Source organism: Polypterus senegalus, chromosome 16 (assembly GCF_016835505.1).
Source record: "Polypterus senegalus isolate Bchr_013 chromosome 16, ASM1683550v1, whole genome shotgun sequence".
Classification (NCBI taxonomy): Eukaryota; Metazoa; Chordata; class Cladistia; order Polypteriformes; family Polypteridae; genus Polypterus; species Polypterus senegalus.
In genome coordinates, this window is record NC_053169.1 from 42,596,183 (window position 1) to 42,618,188 (window position 22,006).

A 22,006-nucleotide genomic window follows, 5' to 3' on the forward strand; every position below is an offset into this window, starting at 1 on the left:
GGAATTGGGGGTTAGTATGTTTGAAAGAGACAGTACTGCTACAATAAAGTATTTCATTGAAGGTCGCTCATGGCAAAGCAAGCATCTTGTGTGAGACATGAACAATCACTGCGCCACCGTGTTCCCATGTTTAATAACATGCTTTAACTCCTGTCATCATATATCTCAGTATTTTAATTATTCAGAGAGCTGTAACATCACAAATGTGTTGGAGGAGGAGAAAGCTCAGAAGCACGTAGTGATTCACACACATAGAGCACATAGAAGATCAAATACAAAACAAAGAATTTAACGTACTACTTTAGTTACAATGGGATCTGAGAAACCAGTAAGTTAAACAATTTTAAGATGAAGTTTATGATGTTCTACTTTAATGACAAAATAAACTATGAGATTAAAGTGGAAATTTTGAGATTAAAGTTGACATTTCGTGCTTTTTTCCCACTGTGTGCCTTTTTTTTCTCTGTACCCTAATAAGCTTTCATATGACACTCAGACAGTGGGCTACGACTCGCCTTTTCACGGCGACTTTGTTATCTGACAATTTCTTTTTTATTTTGGGTACTGTGCGACTTTGTGAACTTGAGCTTTCGAGTTTCTCCGACACTCTGTCACTTGATCAACTTCCTTTTGTTGTTTATACCACTGTTTAAATCAACAAATATTAATTTTTTCTTTACCTCCACTTGTTATTCGCTGAAATTCTATTTTCCCTTGTGCTTTCACCATTGCCTTTACACTGAACTCTGAGCTTAAGGGCTATTTATATTGATTTGCATATGCAAAGATGCGTATTTGTGGTCAGAGTTAGGGTGGGGCATCAGGCGCGTGCACATGCGTTAATTTTCAACCCTGACTGGGATTTATGGAGCAGAAGAACGTGGAAGCTGTCGTTCACACAGATTTATGCATCTGGATTTTTTTGTGCGTAAGACATTTCCGCTTTTGTGCTAACGTCATGTTATAGTGTGAATTCTACGCATGGCGTTATGCATGAGGCTCCTGGTCACTGAACTGTAGCTCTAAGGAGAGCACTGAAGGAAATAAAGATTTACAAGAAGCAATGTCCAAACAACTCAGATTGTAACTTTCCACCTTATCATTTATCGGTTTTTGCATAATTTATCGTAAATGTGCTAGCCTCTAAATTTACAAAACAGAAATGGGCTATGCTGTAAATGCTAAAAATCTATACTATCAATAAAGAAATGTATCAACAATAACTAAACGTATTTGTCTACCTCTGAGTATTTCATAAATTTTGAGATTACAGTCATATTGTTAGATTGTCAGGAGGTGGTGAGATGCACAGAAGCATTTCATTAAAGTGTAATTGTCACAGATAGAAAGAACACTGGAATTATTCCAATTACTGGTTATAATTTGGGACAAAACCCAGCTTGTCCCCTCAAAACACAGCTTTCAGTTTATTGCATTGATAACAAAACACAATAGTGAAGAGAGATAGAATGTTGGAGACACAGGCACTTGCATTTGCAAAACAATTCAAACCCAATGTCATTTTAGATATAAAAGCAATTCATTTACTTCTAGAGTACTCTGCTTCTGCATTGCTACTCATTGACAACATAAGGCTGCCACCTACAAAAACGCCTGCCAAAGAAGCACTGTGCCTCTGTACACAAGACCCTCATTCATTTTCTTTCAGTTTGCATGATATTGATGAGTTTGTGTAGGCAACCTGAGGAAACTTCAGGGTTCTTTCAAAGACATACTAACTGGTTGAATCTTCTTCATCTTTTGGCTGCTCCCGTTAGGGGTTGCAACAGCGGATCATCTTCTTTCATATCTTTCTGTCCTATGCATCCTGTTCTCTTATACCCATCACCTGCATGTCCTCTCTCACCACATCCATAAACCTTTTCTTAGACGTTCCTCTTTTTCTCTTGCCTGGCAGCTCTATCCTTAACATCCTTTTCCCAATATACTCAGCATCTCTCCTCTGCACATGTCCAAACCAACACAATCTCGACTCTCTGGCTTTGTCTCCCAACTCTCCAACTTGAACTGAACCTCTAATGGACTCATTTCTAATCATATCCATCCTTGTCACACCCTACACAAATTTTAACATCTTTAACTCTGCTACCTCCAGCTCTGTCTCCTGCTTTTTGGTCAGTGCCACCATCTCCAACCCATATAACATAGCTGGTCTCACTACTGTCCTGTAGACCTTCCCTTTCACTCTTGCTGATACCCATCTGTCACAAATTACTCCTGACACTCTTCTCCACCTATTCCACCCTGCCTACACTCTCTTTTTCACCTCTCTTCCACAATCCCCATTACTCTGTACTGTTGAACCTAAGTATTTAAACTCATCCACCTTCGCCAACTCTACTCCCTGCATCTTCACCATTCTACTGACCTCCCTCTCATTCACACACATGTTTTCTGTCTTGTTCCTACTGACCTTCATTCCTGTCTTCTCTAGAGCATATCTCCACCTCTCCAGGGTCTCCTCAACCTGCTCCCTACTATCGTTACAGATCACAATGTCATCAGCAAACATTATAGTCCACAGGGACTCCTGTCTAATCTCGTCTGTCAACCTGTCCATCACCATTGCAAATAAGAAAGGGCTCAGAGCTGATCCCTGATGTAATCCCATCTCTACCTTGACTGCATCTGTCACTCCTACTGCAGACCTCACCACAGTCACACTTCCCTCGTACATACTGTATCCTGTACAACTCTTACGTACTTCTCTGCCACTCCCAACTTCTTCATAAAATACTATAGCTCCTCTCGAGGCACCCTGTCATATGCTTTCTCCAGGTCCACAAAGATGCAATGCAACACCTTCTGGCCTTCTCTATACTTCTCCATCAACATCCTCAGAGCAAACATCACATCTGTGGTGCTCTTTCTTGGCATGAAACTATATACTGATCATCATCTCACTTCTTAACCTAGCTTCCACTACTCTTTCCCATAACTTCATGCTGTGGCTCATCAATTTTATCCCCCTGTAGTTAGTACAGTCCTGCACATACCCCTTATTCTTAAATATCAACACCAGTACATTTCTTCTCCACTCCTCAGGCATCCTCTCACTTTCCAAGATTCCATTAAACAATCTGGTTGAAAACTCCACTGCCATCTCTCCTAAACACCTTAATGCTTCCACAGGTATGCCATCTGGACCAACTGCTTTGCCATTTTTCATCCTATTCAAAGCTGCCCTTACTTCCTCCTTGCTAAACCATTGCACTTCCTGATTCACTATCTCCACACCATCCAACCTCTTCTCTCTCTCTCTCTCTCTCTCTCTCATTCTCTTCATTCATCAGCCTCTCAAAGTACTCTTTCCATCTGCTCAATACACTCTCCTCGCTTGTGAGTATGTTTTCATCTATCCTTTATCACCCTAACCTGCTGCACATCTTTCCCAGCTCGGTCCCTCTGTCTAGCCAATCGGTACAGGTCCTTTTCTCCCTCCTTAGTGTCCAACCTCTCATACAACTCATCATACGCCTTTTCTTTAGCCTTTGCCACCTCTCTCTTCACCTTGTACCTTATCTCCTTGTACTCTTGTCTACTTTCTGCATCTCTCTGACTATCTCACTTATTCTTCGCCATTCTCTTCCTCTGTATATTCTCCTGTATTTCCTCATTCCACCACCAGGTTTCCTTTTCCTCCTTCCTCTGTCCATATTAAATCTAAATTTAATGAATGTGAGTGCGCCCTAGGATGGACTGTGCTGGGCCATTGTAGTCAGGAGCATTTTAAGAAAAATTACAGGCAAACTGTTATATTTTGTGAATCTTACATGCATATTTTCTTCTAACTATTTGGGATTAAAGAAAGATTACTTTAGAAAAATGAAACTACTATATATTTTACATTGAAAAATATGACAATAAAGTACTGAGTACTAGTTAATGGATGTTTAACCTGAAACACTCTTTCTGTGTTTATGTTTACTTAATTTGTGTTCAAAGAACAATTATTCATTCCTAAAATTAGTTTTAATTATTTTAGTTTTGGAACACTCTTCAATTTGTAATAATTCAGTAAATAAGATCAGTGACATTATATCTGGAGACGACTAACATTTCAATTGTAAATTTAAATGCAGCATTTTGCAGTATGCTGCCTCGCAGTTAGGAGACCTGGGTTCGCTTCCCGGGTCCTCCCTGCGTGGAGTTTGCATGTTCTCCCCGTGTCTGCGTGTGTTTTCTCCGGGCGCTCCGGTTTCCTCCCACAGTCCAAAGACATGCCGGATTGGTGATTCTAACTTGGCCCTAGTGTGTGCTTGGTGTGTGTGCGTGTTTGTGTGTGTCCTGCGGTGGGTTGTCACCCTGCCCAGGATTGGTTCCTGCCTTGTGCCCTGTGTTGGCTGGGATTGGCTCCAGCAGACCCCTGTGACCCTGTGTTCATATTCAGCGGGTTGGACAATGGATGGATGGATGGATTTTGTAGTAATACCAATAACTTCACCGCAGAGAAATGTGTTTCATAATGAAAGCATAAAAAAGAATAAAGCACCCCAGAGTTTCTGCTGCCTCGCATCGAGGATCGTGGGTTTGCATCCTGGGTTCTCCCTGCGTGGAGCACAAAGTGCTTTGAGTAGAGAGAAAAGTGCTATATAAATGCAGAGAATTGCTGTCATTAATAATACTGGGGCTGGACAACATAAAATCACCTACATAATAAGTTTTGTTTAGGTATAAAGTAAAAGCAGGCCAATACACTTTTGAGAACAGAAAAATACAGTGGTTATTAAACGAGTGTGAGAAAAATCACAGTAACTGGTGCATCTTCCACAAGATGGCATTGCCAATCCAGTAAAAGGTTTCGTTTCAGACTTCTGTATGTTTAATATATGAGAGGAAGCAGCATTCATCCATCCATCCATTTTTTATTCTTACAATTAAAATTGCAGAGTCTGTCATGACGAGAAGTGGCCTTAGGGGTGTGCGGGGTCTAGGGCTGACCAACCCCACGTGCGATTGGGAGACAAATGAAAGGCCTTAAGAATAGTACTACCATGCCAGAGGAGGGTGTGGCAAGCTGCGCTAACTCTCTTTCTCAATCTTCTGCAGACCATCCATGGGAAATTTCGTTAGGTTCCAGCGATGACGTCACTTCCAGCTCTGGTGCCATTGATGAAATGACTTCTGGTTTCGGTGGTAATTATGACATCACTTCTGGTCCAGAAGATGTTACTTCAAGTTCTGGTCCCAATGACATCTCTTCTAGTCTGTGGGCTTTAAAACCGCCATCTTCTCCTATTACATTCAGTTCTGTTTTGGACTCAAACCTGTGAACATCACAATCAATTTTTACCCATTTGCAGCCAAGGCACAATATACAGGTGGCTGCCCCAAACCTTTTTATGTCTGTGGTCTGCTTTTATAACAATAGCAGTAATGGCACACTGCACAATAACGTACAGTGAATATACTTGACTTGAGCAGTCATAGTTTTTATTCTCTTTCTCTGTACATTTAGCATTTGTTTGTTCAGAGGTTGATGTCCTTGCTGCTTCCTGAGCTGCTCTTCTTTTCTTCACCCTAGTGGCCTGCTTTTTCTCTTCTTTCGTCGCCATCTTTTCACGTTAAAACTGATTAAGTTAGTGTTTGTCTTACAATTACTTAATACTTTTTCTTTAATTTTTCACTTCAGCTGCACTTACGTATTCAATCTGCCTCAAGAATGATTTAAGATATAAAGAGGTAGGGGAAGTGATGGTGAAGGTGGTAGGGATGAAAACAGCAACTGCATGTGCTACATGGCTGCCCTGCTGGCTGCTGCTGAGAGTTGATTCTACAATAAAATAAAATAAATATAAAAAGAGGAATAACCTTGGAGGTCAATCATCACCCTGAAAGCAGATAGTAGAGGTCACATAGTATATGCGTACCAAATTTCAGGTCAATCTGTCAAACTTTTTGCAAGCTACAGGTGATTTAAAATCCTGGACAGACGCATGAACAGCCATGATAGCATATTATATTTAAAGATATAGAATTAAACTTCTGTCTTTCTGCCTGTTCAAGCATCACATGAAAACCACCACACCTATGTCTACAAAACCTTGCAGTTATTTCCAGTATAGCTTACCTTTGAATAAGTTCTACTAAAATTTTAGATTTTCTACATATAAATGTCAAGGAAAAAATAAAAATTGAAACAACCTCAGCAAAAGCTTCCCTTTTTCTCTGGCCCTTTGCACCTTTTTACCTCTGTATCTCAAGACCACAACATGATATCAATGTGATTTTTACTTCAAAAGAATTGGAAAACTTTACAGAACAAAACAGAATCAATTTCAGGTGTTTATGTTGACCAGAAAAACAAATGTTAAGGTATTTAAGTGTATTGGTAAAGAATGAGATTTGCATGTTTGCTGCACATTAACTCTTTAATGGTTGATAATATCAAAAATGTGTTCCTCTTCCCTGAATTCTCATTTTATAAGCAAATAAAGGTCATAATTCAAGTTTTGTCTAGGGCAAATAATAAGCAAGCACATGACCCATTTGTGATGAGATCCGTGCTTCAGCTGGAGTAATGAAACATTTTTGAGCTGGTAGAGTGAGAAGGGATGGACACTTCATTGAGATCCGCCAGGAGCACCGTGCAGGTCAGAGAAGGGTGCGTGTGTCGCTCAACCCCCATTTGTCTCTCACCGACTGAGTTGTACATTATGACTGTGGTGCTTTCTACATCCTCTGTGACATTTCATTATTATTACTGATCTATTGAGAAGATTTTCATTACTGTTCTATGAATTGTTCCTTCTGCAAATCTATGTCAGTGTTTCTAAATCTTACACTTAATTTCACAGTAAAATTTCCCTAGGGCTTAATAAGCTCAGAAACACTACACCATAAATAATGCTAAAAAACACACGTGTCTCTCTGCCGCGATAAGGAACATTAAGTTTTGGTTCTGCTTTTTATTTATTTTCTGCATGTCACTTGCATTTTATCATTCTTCCGGGAGAAGCCAGGTAGAACAACTAGTATAATTATATATTAGGAGCTCAATCTATTAACATTCAAATCTCTCTTCCCCACAAAACACAAAAGAGAACATAGAAAATGCTAAAGTGGTTAAAAGGTTGGCAGCAGTAGAGAATATAAACTGAATGTTACTGAGCATTCTAGTTCCAGGATGAAAAGCTGATGCAGTCTGCAAGAAACCCAGGGCTTGGGAGAAGATTTGTTCTCCAGCAAGACAACTACCACAAGTATGAAGCCATCGCTACACAGAGATAGTTTTAAAACAATAATGTTAATGGCTGAGTCAGAGTTGAGATCTCAGACCAACTGAGAATTGGTGGCTGGACTTGATAAAAAGCTGTTCACTCACGATCGCCATGCAACCTGATAGAGCTTGAGCAGCAAAGAAAAATTGGGAAAGACTGCAGTGTCCAGCTGTGTAAAGGTGATCAAGAGACCTGTGCACACAGAATCAAGGATGTAAATGCTGCCAAAAAAGCATCTCCTAAATACTTGGTTAGGTTAGGTAGATTTCATTATCCCAGGGAAAAACTTGCTTGCAGCAGGACAGTACAAGGAAGTAATTTACTGATTACACAGTGTGACAGATAGGGGGCGCGGTCATCCCCTTGAACCCTCGGATCAGACTTCAGACACCAGGTAAAAGTCCAATAATTTGTTTTATTCAATGTGTTTTCTTTATTTTCATGACCATTTACATTGGTAGATTCTCACTGAATGCATCAAAACTACTTGGTCAAATAGCCCTTACACAGCCTGGAGGTGTGTTTGGGGTCATTATCCTGTTGAAAAATAAATGATCGTCCAACTAACCTGACTTCTGCACAACACAACTGCTGGTCCAAACCCCATTGATAAAGCAAGAAATTCCACTAAATAACCCTGATAAGGCACACCTGTGAAGTGAAAACCATTTCAGGTGACTACCTGCTGAAGCTCATCGAGAGAATGCCAAGAGTGCAAAGCACTAATCAGAGCAAAGGGTGGCTATTTTGAAGAAACTAGAATATAAAACATGTCTTCAGTTATTTCACTTTTTTTGTTAAGTACATAACTCCACATGTGTTCATTCATAGTTTTGATGCCTTCAGTGAGAATCCACCAATGTAAATGGTCATGAAAATAAAGAAAACACATTGAATGAGGAGGTGTGTCCAAACTTTTGGCCTGTACTGTATGTGACTGATGGTTTTGTGTTTTATACTTGTAATTAATTTTAATCACTATGCACAGATCTGTTTTCACTTTGACATTAAAGGAATGTTCCACCCAAAAATTATATTTCTTATTTGTTATTTACCACATGTAGGTTGTAGTGATGGCAGAGAAAAATTCTTAATATTAGAATAGCAGACCAATGTTAGAAAACAGCAAACATTACAGAAGCGCTGATTAAAAAAATCTCACATGAGTTGTGTCACAGTGTCCAAAAGTCAAGTCACCCAGTCATATGCTCACAATGAGAAAAACTCTTGTATTTTTTGCTAAAATATTGTTAAATAAAGACTTATGGAGAGTTAAAGTAGTGCACAAACGGGAAAGCCCCATAACATGAGATTGCACTTTTGCATTAAAGACAGGACTGTCAATTAATGTGGGAGAGAGGCGGGTGCAGTGTTCCTTTGAAGAGTTTTTGTTTTTTTGTTAATCTGTGTCAAAGAAAGCCACATAAAATATTATTCAATGTTGTATAATGGTGAAATGTGAAAACTTCCAAGGGGGTGAATACTTTTTATAGACACTATATAATCTACAAGCTTCTTTGTATATAAAAAAGTGTAAACCTTATGCTTTCTGGAAACTACAAGGTGTCTCAATAATTTGTCACATTTACTTCATGTTTTTTCCATATGTCACTTTTTACTAACTGCTTTATACAGTTAAGGGTGAGACCTTTCAGTGGTGTATTATAGGGCCACTTTACCCAACCAAGGGTCTGACCCTCATGCTGCAGGATGCTATACCACTGCAATATACAGTATGTGTTGTAATACAGAAAAACTATGAATAACATAATCCAGGAAACTATGACTTGTGTTGTGTTGACAGTGAACACAGCAGTTTGACATAACATCACTTAGGAATCTTCTGGAGTTCCTATACACAAAATGTGAAAGGCACTATATAACACATAGATAGATAGATAGATATGTCTGTATGATGGCAGACTGGTGCTGGATGAACGCATAAGAAAAAGTGTACAAGCAACTGGCTAACAAACTAAGTTTTGGATCTCAAAAACTAAGAAGACAAAGTTATATGTAGATGAATAAATATGTATTGTTGATTTCTTTACATATAGAGTATGTTTAAAAATATTAGACTGACTAATAATTCTAATGTTAAACTGACCAATAACAATATTATACACATGACAAATTGTGTAATGTGTTAGATTTTGATTAAAATTATTTTCAGTCTTGTATTTAGATGTGACGTGAACATTCTAATTATATTTTTTATTGTGCAGATAAAAATAACTTCTTCTTTTGGCTGCCACCATTAGAGGTCGCCACAGCTGATCATCTTTTTCCATATCTTCCTGTTTTCTGAATCTTGCTGTGTTACACCCATCACCTTAATGTCCTCTCTCACCACATCCATTAACCTCCTCTTTTCTTCTTGCCTGGCAGCTCTATCTTTAACATCCTTTTCCAAATATACCCAGCATCTCTGCTCTGCATATGTCCAAACCAACGCAATCTCGCCTCTCTGACTTTTTCTCCCAACAGTCCAACGTAAGGCGACTCTAGGCGACTAATGTTCTCAGTTCCTAATCCGGTCCATCCTCGTCACACACAACGCAAATCTTAACATCTTCAACTCTGCTACTAACTATTCACAATGAAAACATTTTTATGTGTTTAATTTTGTTGACATATGCAATATTCCTGTTATTACTTACAACGATGCTTTTACCACATTTCCCAAGATTTATTTTCTCTCCGTTACTTTTGGTCATTTTGAATTTCAACAAATGATAGATCCGTAAAAATGCGCAGGCGCGCTTCCCGACTCCGTAATTGAGCGCGTAAGGACACGAAGGGTCAGTCTCATTCCACTCTGCTCGAAAGTGGTAACTTTACAGCTTTGGTTGAATTAAACGAGATGCAATCCCAACGTCATTAAAAAGACTTCCTTCGTTACTAAAACTTGGACTCTTTTTTTCCAGAGGCTGTTGCTTGTTCTTATTGCGTCAATTAATCACCCTAATTCGGCGTACGATGAAAACTGCATTACATCTCTAATTCCGAATTTGCGGTGAATGTTGAAGTCGGAAAATAAAATCTTTGACGACGAAAACCGAGATAAAGGAACTCCAGAATGATGATGGCAAACTCAAACCCAGTGGTAAAGTATTATCCTTTGGCAACAGCTTGTCCTCCCACAACCATTGTGTTTCAGCGTTTTGTAAAAACGCCACGTCTAACTAAACGCACTGGAATTGCAACGGCTGGGCAAAGTTTAGAGAACTTTCTGTCAGAGCTTCAAACCGTATCGCATTGTACTTTATTAAAACATTCCAAATATTAAACGTTAAGTCTGACCGGACAAAGCTCAAAATAATTTTTTGCGTTCAACATAACCTTCCGTGCATATTTAGAGCTCTTTAAACCAAGCTTTGTCAGTGATTTTGTTTTAACTCCGCTGCTTTTCATTTATTTGTATATAATCGCTATTTTCAAATGCAATTTCTATAAACGTACAATTCAATGTATTGTTTGTAACGCGCGTTTTCATTTACAAACAGTATGAATTTAAGAATGCGAAGTAGCTAAAACAGAACAGAAAGTCGGGCAGTATACAGGCTAAAATTTACGTTAGTCCCCGGTAGATATTAGGTGCTGGTTAAAGAACAAAGAGTGAGGCATCTTGTTTGTTTTTTTTGGCATTAAAGTATTTAACGTATTTATTGCGTAGGGACAATAAAGGTAGGATGACTAAAGAAACTGTGCGAAAGCTTTGTTCTAAGTTTAAATGTTGCAGGTAATGTCCGTTGATTTGTTGCTTCAGATTGCATACTTGTGTGCGTTATGAAGTGCAATGCCGAGTGTCCAGCAAAGGGCTTGACGCTACCGTGGCTGTTCTTTTGTCTGTCTAGGATTTTAAATCCCCTATAACTCGCAAACCGTTTCATCTATAGACTTGAAATTTGGCACACATATACTACGTGACATCTATTATCCGCTTTCAGGTTGATGATTTTTATTACTCTCTTTATTTTATTAGAGAATCAACTCTCGGCAGGGCGGGCGTATGCGTATCGGCGCCGTCCTCATTTCCCTACCACCTTCGCGGTCACTTCCCCTACCTCTTCATATCTTTAATCTAATCATTCTTGAGGCAGATTGAAGACTTAAGTGCCAGCTTAAGTGAAAATTTAAAGAAAACTTACTAAGTAATTGCAAAACAAAAACTAACTTAATCAGTTTTAACGTGAAAAGATGCAGGCGAACAAGAGAAGCAGCGGGCCGTTAGGGTGGAGAAAAGAAGAGCTGCTCAGGAAGCGGCAAGCGCATCAACCTCTGAGCCAAGGAATGATAACCGTACAGGGAAAGAATATGGAAACTAGGAATGCTCAAGTCGAGTGTATTCACTGCACGTTATCGTGCAGTACGCCGTTACTGGTGTATGATAATACAGTAGTTGAATCTCTCAAAGTAGAAACTACTCGGGGCACAACTAGCTTACAAAAGGTGATAGTCATTAGCATTTTAAGATGAAGTGCACATGCTCCTTTTGGTTTTTAGAGATTTCTCTAAATGTCATTTATACAGGAAACATGACTGCATATATTCCTGTACTGTGTGAAAGATGTGCTACAACACATATCCGTCAGATTAAAAGTGGTGCAGACGGTTTAAAAGTTGTGCCCCAAGTAGTTTCTACTTTGAGAAATTCAACTGTTATCATACATGCCTTATTTTAACTCAAACCCTTTGCTGGGCACTCGGGCACCAATGGACTGTGGTATTTAATATGCACTCTAAAGAGAGTTAAATCTATTCGAGCCACTTTAATTGTCACCGTTTTCTGACAAGAGATGTGCCCTTCGTTAAAATGTGACATTTTTCCTGCAAACTTGAATATCCCATTCAAATCCACTGGCAAACCTTGCACATTGGGTCAGCCGTTGCACTGGCTAATTTGCCATATTAAAAAGAGGACAGTAGTATATTAATTTAAAAAATAGCATATAGCACATCAAGTTTGTTGTTGTTTGTGCCCCTTAATCCTTTTCATTGCCTGTTACATATTGTGGTCCTGTTCTGCCCATATGGGAGTGTGCCAAGTTACCTAGTACTCGTGTTGTGTTGGGCTACATTGATGTGCATTTGAAAAATAGCATTACCAGTATTATATAAAACAAGCAAAAAAAATGAATTACTATGAAAGCTTATTCCCTCCACTCAAAAAAAAAAAAATTATTACTGCATTAATTTGCCGAAGAATTGCCTTTTTCCCCTCAAGACATTACTTAATGAGGCTGTAACATCATGCTTGTATGGGTTTCGGTCATCGGGTGACTGCTAGTGAGAAAGAGGTTAAGCACATGCACATCTGACAATCAAATGAAAAGAAGATCTAGGTATGCATTTGAACCTATATGTGCTGAGGGTTAAATAATCCACCCAGTTTAGGGTCACAGGGAGCCAGTGATGATTGCAGTAGCACTGGCTGAAAAGTAAGAAACAAATGTATTGGATGGTATGCTGCACCTTTGTAGCGTTCAGTTCCACAGACAACCAGAAAAGAATGTACGACGCCATGCAGTCTACTAGCAGTAACCTATAAAGTGTCCGTTTAGTTTTAATCCAGTTGTTTGCTGTAGATATGTTGAAACAGTGTGACCAAGTTGCACAGCAGCTAGCGTTCATGCCGTGAATATTTTCGGAGCCTTGTGTTGAGAATGGAAAAAGGGGATGGGTGTTTTCCTTCACAGTTCATGACCTTCACAATACATGTACCTTCTTAACTGATGAGTAGTTGACCGCTACATTTAAGTTTAAAATAAGCTTCAATGGAGTTTGTTCTAATATACCCAATACTAGAACTGACATCCTAAGAAATAGCAAAGGCTTAAAATATAACAAAATGAATAGCATTGAATCCAGCTTTATGCTACCATCTTTATCTGGAACGGGTTAGTAATAAAGGTTGCAGCATTTTCTCCATTTTGTTCAAGGAAATATTTATTTGAATTAAAAGTATGGGTTTTATACCTCTACTAGAAGAAAAGGTAATGCAAAAGTAACAATTTGTAATGCATTACATTTTATAATATGTAACTATATAAAATCTTTAGTTACTTTTCTTGTAAGTAATGAGTGATGTAACTAAGTTAATTTCAAAAGTAACATTTTCCAATGTTGATCCCTTATGAACTTTTTCCCCCATATCTTAGTATGGTGTGCTTATGCAACAGGACCTGAATAAATAGTTTGAAGATCAATAGTATCTTATTTTTCATCTTCATATTTTAAAGACATAATTATTGACAGATTCAATCAAAGTGCTTGATTAATTTGCATTTTTATGTAGATTTAAAAAAACAAAACTTTGAGCTGTTGACTGATCGGTGTTTGTTTATTTATTTAGTTGTTTCTGTTACAGAAAACTGTTCCATAAACTAACTAGAATAATTTAATAAGCATATGCAAGTGATTATTGGTTTAGCAATTGTTCACAGAGTATTTCTTATTTACAGAAAAAGACTATTATGCATAATATGCATTTACGTGGGAAATATGTAATTTTGAGAAATATGCACTCACATTGTGATTAATATGCAGTTAATTTCAATAAAAAATTAACTGTGCAACTAATTGCGATTGTTTTTTTAATTGAACAGTCGCTCTACTTTTCTTTTTTTTTTTTTTTTTTTTTTTACTTTTAACTGTTCATTTAATTGAGGAAATGTAGAAAAAGTTAGTTTAATCCCGAACAGATGAAATTTAGGATTCTTTTAGATTACATTAAAGTTTATTAATCCCAAGGGGATATTTAGATATTTACTGATTTCAATCTCAAAAGTGGGTCATATTTGAAGATGTAACGGTTAAGCAAATTAAGAGTTTAACATCACTGTAAAATGAAAATATAAAAAAGGCAGTACTGTTTCAAGTATGTTATAGATACACAAGAGACCTCTTTAAGAACACTTTTTTTTAAAACTTCAATGTTTATTTTTTTTACAAATTCTGGATGAATTGCAATCCTCTAAATACTCTTTAGCTGTTGTCTACAGTGAATAATCATTTACATTTAATTGCCAGCATTATATTTCTCAGTTCCAAAGTTTATTAAATACCTTTTCTTTTTTAACAGCCTAAACTGTACAGATCTATAATTGAGGATGTCATTGAGAGTGTGCATGAGATTTTCGTTGATGAAGGTATAGAAGAACAAGTTCTCAAAGACCTTAAACAAGTGAGTGGTCAGTATGCATAAAGTCATTATTTCAATAGATTTACAGTATAATCAGTTAAACAGAAAAAAACAGCAATGGCATATTGTGAGCTTGGTGTCCTAATACATGGTTTAACTATTCTCTATATTCACAATTATTGCTTTTGTTTTATGCATTTAATCCTTGAAAGGCCTGCTATATTTAAATATACTACTGTAGCAGGGAAAATTCTGCTGATCTGTTGGTCATTTGGGGTCAAGTGAAGGGCAAATTAAACACTAATCAAAAATTGAGTAGACACTTGGATTTTGTTGTCAGAGCTGAGGTAATGAAATAAATAGTTCTGTACCACATTAAGTTAAAGCAGACACTTTTTAGCCTTGTTGTTCAAACATTGGTGACAGGTTTTATTTTCAATCAGTTTATCTACACTGTCAAAAGTTAACAATGCCATATTTTCCAACATTCTTGGTTAAGTAAATGGTTTAGTTTGTAACATCTATGGCTCAGTTAATTGAGCAAGCAAAGTATTCGCTTCTTTGTGTTTTGCTTTTATTTTAATTATCTGCTTCATTTTGTATAGATGTGTTATATATTCATTTTTTTTGTATGTTTACCAGTTAACTTTTTAGAGGAAGGAAGAAGAGTGAGCCTCTCTTGAGCCACTTTATAAATTCCTTTTCCTTGGGTGCCTCTTACCATTTAAAGTTGTCCTACTAATGAGTCACAACAGCACTACTGGCTATTTTTAATCCAGAGGAGCAGTGGCTTCAATCTGACATTGCTCTGGGCTGTAAAGCTTCTTTCTCTACTATGACGAATAAGCTGTAAAAACCTTGTAAAGAAATCTCAGTTGTGCCATTTTTCTCCAGATTCTATCTTTACTGAATGATGGGTTCATATTGGTTGTGACTTGTGTGAAAACAGAATGATTCGTACTTGTGCACTGTGAGTTTCCTGTAAAAATGCCTCAGCATCTTGTTAATTATTGCAATGTAGATTTTTTTTCTTGCTACGTTACTATTAAGCAATACTAGGTATGGATTGCAGAAAGCAGACTCCAACACATTTGGACATCTGTTTTTAAATTTTATAGTATGGTTTTAATAATTTTAAAGTTTATCTATATAAAGCTTGGCTTTATTTAATATCGGCATAAGAGCTAGTGTTTGTGCCTTACAATTGGATATTGGATAGTCTATTATTGCAGACAGATTTCTACAGATTTCAGCTTTGATTTTTTTTTTTTTTGTGCATTTTGTTAAGCTTATTTTTTGAATTGCATGTGCCTAAAAAACACACATATTAGGGTTGAATAGACCTCTGTTTTCCTAACCTGTTTATCCAGGGTGGTGTCATTAGGTAGGTCTAGCCTATCCCAGCAAGCAAAAGGTGGAATGCAGGAGCAATCCCTATACATGATGCTAGTTCATCTCAGGGTGAATACACACACACACTAGAGATAACAGCAAAGCCTGTTCACCAAGGTTTCAGGTCTTTGGATTGTGTCAGGAAATCACACCACTTGGAAGAAACCCACACAGAGACAGGAAGACGATGCAAACTCGACACACAGAGCTCCCAGGATATGATCACTGTTCTTTTGGCTAGGCAGCAGCATTAAGTCCTTGCCCCACTTGGCATATATCCTCTTTTTTTTTTTTTTTTAACATATTGTGTTCATAAGAGTTACTTACATACAGTATGTGAATGCTTGAATCATTTAATCGTTTTAGTTTTCTTTGCCTTGCACTGTCATTATGACTTAGTGTAGACTGATGGCAAATTTATGCATTTAAAATACTCTACAACACAAAGTTTATGGAAAATGAAATGGTATGAATACTTTATGAATCCACTGTAGTTGTCAAGTAGATTTGTTATTAATTAGTTACCTTGTAAAATTATGCATATCACTTCATGGGCCAAGTGTGCCATTAATCAGGTTGTGAGATACAGTTGGGGGAATAGAGGGGAGGGGCAATAAAAATATAGTGGAGAGCCGAAGACCAAAGAACTTAAAAGTGGAGTTATTTCAGCTTCATATCTGATGATAAGAAATGCATTTCTTGCAAGATCTCTGTTAATGAGCTCCTTTGGCAAGGGAACACTTGAAAAGAAAACACTTTGGAATATTGGCAATATCGCTCTCACTCACGCTTAGGAAAAATTCAGCAGCATTGTTGAAGTTACTTTTCTTTCTTCTGGCAGCTCAATCTTTCTCTGACAGTGAAATCTCTTAAGTCCACATCAATATACAAAATGTTTTCTGTGGAGTATTTCTTATGATAATATCTGTATTGATGCAGTACTGTAAGCAAGAATGTGATTGAAATGCACAAGACCAAGTTCATCTCATGGTCTTTAGCAGCGTTTCTCAACCTTTTAAGTATTTGCGAGTTTTCATAACGGTTTTAATCGCGCCCCCCTAACGTTTTCTTGAAAGGAGCCCACTAATACCAATTTGTTCTTTTTTTTAATTAATGATATATTAGATGCATATTTTATTATCTACTTAACTTTTATCAACATTTATCTAAATCTATATTTATTTTTCTAATATCAGAATGTAGTTTAAGTTAATTTGTTTTGGTTTCAATAGATTTATTTTTCATATTTTTGATTCTTGTTTTCTTTTTTTCACATCTTTGCACCCCCCCTTTTTGTTATTTCGTGCCCCTGTAGGGTGGCCCACCCCACAGTTTAAGAACCACTGGTCTTTAGTGACATTTATAGGATAAAAACCAAACCATGCACTCCAACAGCCTTTGTTGATGCTTGAATGTTGATTGTTGATGCTGACTTTTCTTGACAGCAGCCTTGATAGTGTTCAGCTAGATCTTACACTTGATAATGAGGTATGCTGCTATGCTGTTTTGGCGAATGTAATTTTAGAGTTTAATGGAACAACTAATTAACCAGCTAATTCACTAGCAAAACAGGTAAATCTATTATGGCTGCATCTTCGGCTTCAACGTATTCCTCATAGTTGTCATTGCTGAAGGTCATGTTTTGAATAAACCTTTTTTAAACTCCTTTTTCAGTTGTGTGTGTTAGTTTTAAATCTATTTGGAATTCCCCTTAATTTAGATTTTTTGTTTTCTCCCCTTCTAGATGTGGGAGTCCAAGATCATGCAGTCCAAAGCAGTTGAAGGATTTGTAAATGAGACCTTTAATCCTTCAAATTTTGTTCTTCAGCTTCCCCCAAACTTTAACCATACTCTACAGAAGTCCACAGGTTTGATTTTAACTTTCGGATAACTATTTTACAATTGAAAACTGTCTTTGCTGAAAAACTGTGTTACTTGAGAAGCTTGCATTGGAATTCTAATGGCTGTATATTTGGGAATGTTTTAAAATATTAATTTTTTTTTGCTTAATTGTAAAAAAAAAAAATAGATTTTTATTTAAAAGAAAAAAATGTTCAAATCCCCTTAAAGCCGAAGACCAAGCAGCTGCTAGGTTCATCTATGTATTAAAGCTATTATGTTTTTAAGTAAATGGTGTCTGTCTGTCTATATCTGAACTTTATAAGTTTTTGTCATTTCTTAAAAAATGTCCTTGAATATTTCAGTTGACATGTAAAAATGTTGCAGACTGCAGGTTTGGCTGCCAGTGTCAGTACAGGCACATGATTCAAATAAAAAGTTATATAGTAAAGCCTTTTTCCTTGCTTCCTTACTTGGCAAAGGAAACGTCTTGCAGAGGAGGTGTATTTTGGTAAAAGGCCAGTACTACAGTTAACGTGGTCCAGTATACCTGTACTGGAAAAGCACAGAAAAACTCACATTTTAAGATGATGCAGCATCAGCAATTTGGGATTTTCAGTACTGGAAGTAATCTCAACATTCCTGCCAGTAACCTCCCCTTCCCTTGGCATTTGCTATTGCAGTTGTGGAAATGTCTGTTTCATAGATTTTATTAAATGAAACTACATTCTACACCTTGATCTTGCCTTCATGGTTATCAAGTGGAAAGTGGAGTGGAGTGTGGTATAGAGTGATTGGGAGGTGCACCAGGGAGTCTAGCAATTGTGAACACACATGAGGGAGGCTGAGTTTTGGAGTTATCCATTATTTGTTTCAGAAGTATTTTAAGATTGGTACTGAAGTCCCAAAACTGAAACTAGTAACAAAGTCAAAATTTTATTTCCTTTCCAGAATTACTTAATACCCAAAAGTGTCCTTTACTACTTCAGTTCTGTTTTTTGGCTGTGGATATATTGAGTCAATGGAGAAAAAGGAAAACAAAAGCAATCCTGCAGACGAGATGCAGCTAAATGAACCTTTTTTATTTTTTTAGCTGAGAACAGTTTTGTGGGAGAAAACTAAGAATTTGATGTTATTCTCCCAACTAATTAAGTTATTTAATTTGTCACACACCTTAGTCTCACACAGCCAACTGCAGTACTAGGACTATATCACGACTACTTTTACTTAGCAGGATACTAGCCAGAATGATCCTCCAGTCTAAGTACTGTTGCAGTGAAGTGTAGAATGAGAGCAGAACGAAGTAACTAATTTATGGCTAGTTTTGTTGTGGTGTAGTGCTTACCATATTCATGGGAAGGTGAAGGTGAACATCTGCCCATTAAAAGTGATTAAGTGACAACTTTCAACTATGCTTTCTCCACACATTTAAATGGCAGATCACAGGGAAAAGGGGAATTTTTTTTTCCCCCAAACTTATGAAACATACTTGGAAATACCACAGTAAAACTTCCATCTTTATCACACATTCCTGGAAGCAGTACGTTAGATTGTATCAAATGATTGTAGCGTGTACTGTAGGATTATTGTAAATAGCATTCATTTTAGGGCTTATGAAAAGTCTTGATTCTCATATCATTAGGCTTCACTGTAAAAGTCTGGATTCATTTTTTTCTCAGGTTATGTTAAATACTGTATTAGTGTGTTCACCCATCATGTTGTGTAGTGTTAATCACTAGATCCTCTGTTTTGTATTGTCGCCTTATTGAAAAAGGCACCATTATCAGGATAACCTGTCTTCCATAAAGAATAACTGGAGAGTGATAAGTTTATAAAAATTAGTTGTTAATTTAACATTCCTAGTATTGCATCTTAAGCACCATTGCTTCCTTTGTTGTACTCTTTTTTCAGTTTTATCAAGTTACCAAGTCCCTGATAATTTTGATACTTGTCAACTGTTACAATAATAAAATTTAATAATGTTGTTTCTTGAAAATGTATTTAATATCTCATTACATGTTGGATAGTGTTCAAGTAGAATCTATACTAATAAAAGGCAAAGCCCTCACTCATCACTAATTCTCCAACTTCCCGTGTAGGTAGAAGGCTGAAATTTGGCAGGCTCATTCCTTACAGCTTACTTACAAAAGTTAAGCAGGTTTCATTTAGAAGTTCTACGCGTAATGATCAGAACGGTCGACAACATCCGCCATGTTGAACTTTCTTATTTATGGCCCCATCTTCACTAAATTTGGTAGGTGGCTTCCCGGCGCTAACCGAAACCAATGTACGTACTTATTACGGTGGTATGATGCCACTGTTGGCCGCCATATTGAACTTTTCAATGGTCTTTGTTACTTATGAGCCCGTTTTCAAGAAATTTGGTACGCGGGTTCCTAACACTAACTGAATCCTACTAACGTACATATATACGTCCATAGCCTGCAGCTCGGTCACCGTGTGAGTCGGCGTTGGGTCCCCCATCCCAACGCCTCCCACATTGTTGGCTGCCTGCCTATATAAGGCCGTCCGTCGCTCCGCTCTCTACATTCCCTTCCTTGCTTCGCCACGGGATTCACGTCTCTCTGCTGATAACTACAGCCTTTTTATTTAATCTACGTCTTTTCCACTGTTTTATTGTTCGTTTATTACAATTATAGTTATTGTGTAGGTATTTTAGACTTACTTTACATTGTTCAGGTACCCATTTCCTTTATCATTCCAACCGTACCCCCATTAACATGTCTATCGAGGTGATCACCATTGTGGACGAAATCTCAGACCCGACAGCAGGTGCGGTTATAAAGCAGCTTTATTTTTAGAGTCACGGTGAGAAGAGTTTCAGAAAAGCAGACAATCAAATATACATGACAGCGTCAGGGCTCTTCTGAACCCCGTCTGTTGGGTGGGGTCCAGTTTTATACCCCTAGAATGCGTAATTTAATATCATTATAAAATGTAACAGTCAACACATTTATTATACACAAACCTTTAGCCCTTTAAACGCCCCTTGTGCAACTTGATTTCTTGGCTCCTTTTGTTATGGTGTTCAGATGTAAGCTAAGGGAAAACGTGATAAGGCAGACTCATGTGTGGAATGCTCAGACCTTGAGTCCTTTGCACAAACATTTTTCTGTTTGCTAAAACAAAGCATGCTATTACATGGTTTTGTAAAGCTTACTTCTCAGACATGAATTAGTACAAGGGAACGAAGAGAACATTCGTCTTCCACATTCCCCCCTTTTTTAGCAAACAAAAATATTTGATCAGGGAGAGTTGAGTAGGAAAGGGTAGGAGAGGAGGATGGAGTGGAGTGGGCGGAGGAGTGTGGGGTGGATGTGCTGATCTGAAGCATTTTTTCTTTGTGTAAAAAGTAAGCCTTTGCCATAGAGGCAGTAAAATACTTGGATACAATGTATCTTATCAAGGGAACAATACAGCAAGCTACAAGCAGGAGAACAATTAAACCGTAAGAGAGATGAAAACTGATTTAAGCCATTGGCCCCAGGACCCAAAAGTGGACATAAACCATTTGTCCCAAGGATTAGAAATGCCAGAATTAGTAGCTAGTTCATGTCAAATCAGCTAAAGCACGGGTGATTGATCCATCAGGAGCTGTATTATTAGGGATATAGGTACAGCATGCATCACCAAACATAGCACAAACGCCTCCTTTCTCAGCCAAGAGCATATCTAAAGCCAATCGATTTTGCCAGGTCATGAGGGATGTTTTATCAAGTTGCTCATGGATACCTTCAACAGCTTCTTTAGTAAAATTTAAGAATCTTTGTTGATTATAATAGAGGTAATTAATCCAATCTACATTTTTGTTTATAGTAACCTGAGGAAAAATAGACTCAAATTCGGCAACAACTTGGTCCCTTGCCTTGAACTTATCAGGGACTCCACGAGGGACTCGAATGGAATCAAAATACACCCCAGGGCCATGTAGGGAAAACTGGGAAGGGTCCACAGAATGGGGTTGACGATGTCGGCCAAACATGGTCGACACATGGAAGGCAGTTAAAGGGAAAAGTCGGAAAGGCATAACAAATTGTATTAAAGCAGAAGTGCCAGTCCAGTCAGGTGGAAGGATGTCAAGCAATTTAGACCTATGGCACATCCACCAAATATCAGTATTCTGAGTAATCAGAAAAATTGATAATTTGGAAGCTAAAGAGGAAGAATTAATCGGAAAAGTTTGGAAACAAAAAGAGGATGGGATATTACCAACATTTGTGCCACGAGAGGAAGTGAGGTTTCTAAAAACAGGTATAAATACCTTCATCAGGCTGGAATATCGGGGGAGTCATGAGAAGAGTAGGGGGAAAAAGAAGGGAAAGTGTAATGTAATTAGAGTCGATTGGAATAGAGGAAGAGATAAAAAGGG

General features: G+C 37.6%; 1 protein-coding gene across 1 annotated transcript in view; it reads left to right on the forward strand.

The window, feature by feature from the left end:
- Positions 1-22,006, forward strand: part of LOC120516436 (stonin-1) — a 157,624-nt gene that overhangs the window by 100,008 nt on the left and 35,610 nt on the right. The window contains exons 4-5 of the mRNA XM_039738089.1: positions 14,326-14,427; positions 17,522-17,645. Coding sequence (XP_039594023.1) covers positions 14,326-14,427; positions 17,522-17,645 — 226 coding nt within the window. The remainder of the gene's footprint in view (positions 1-14,325; positions 14,428-17,521; positions 17,646-22,006) is intronic.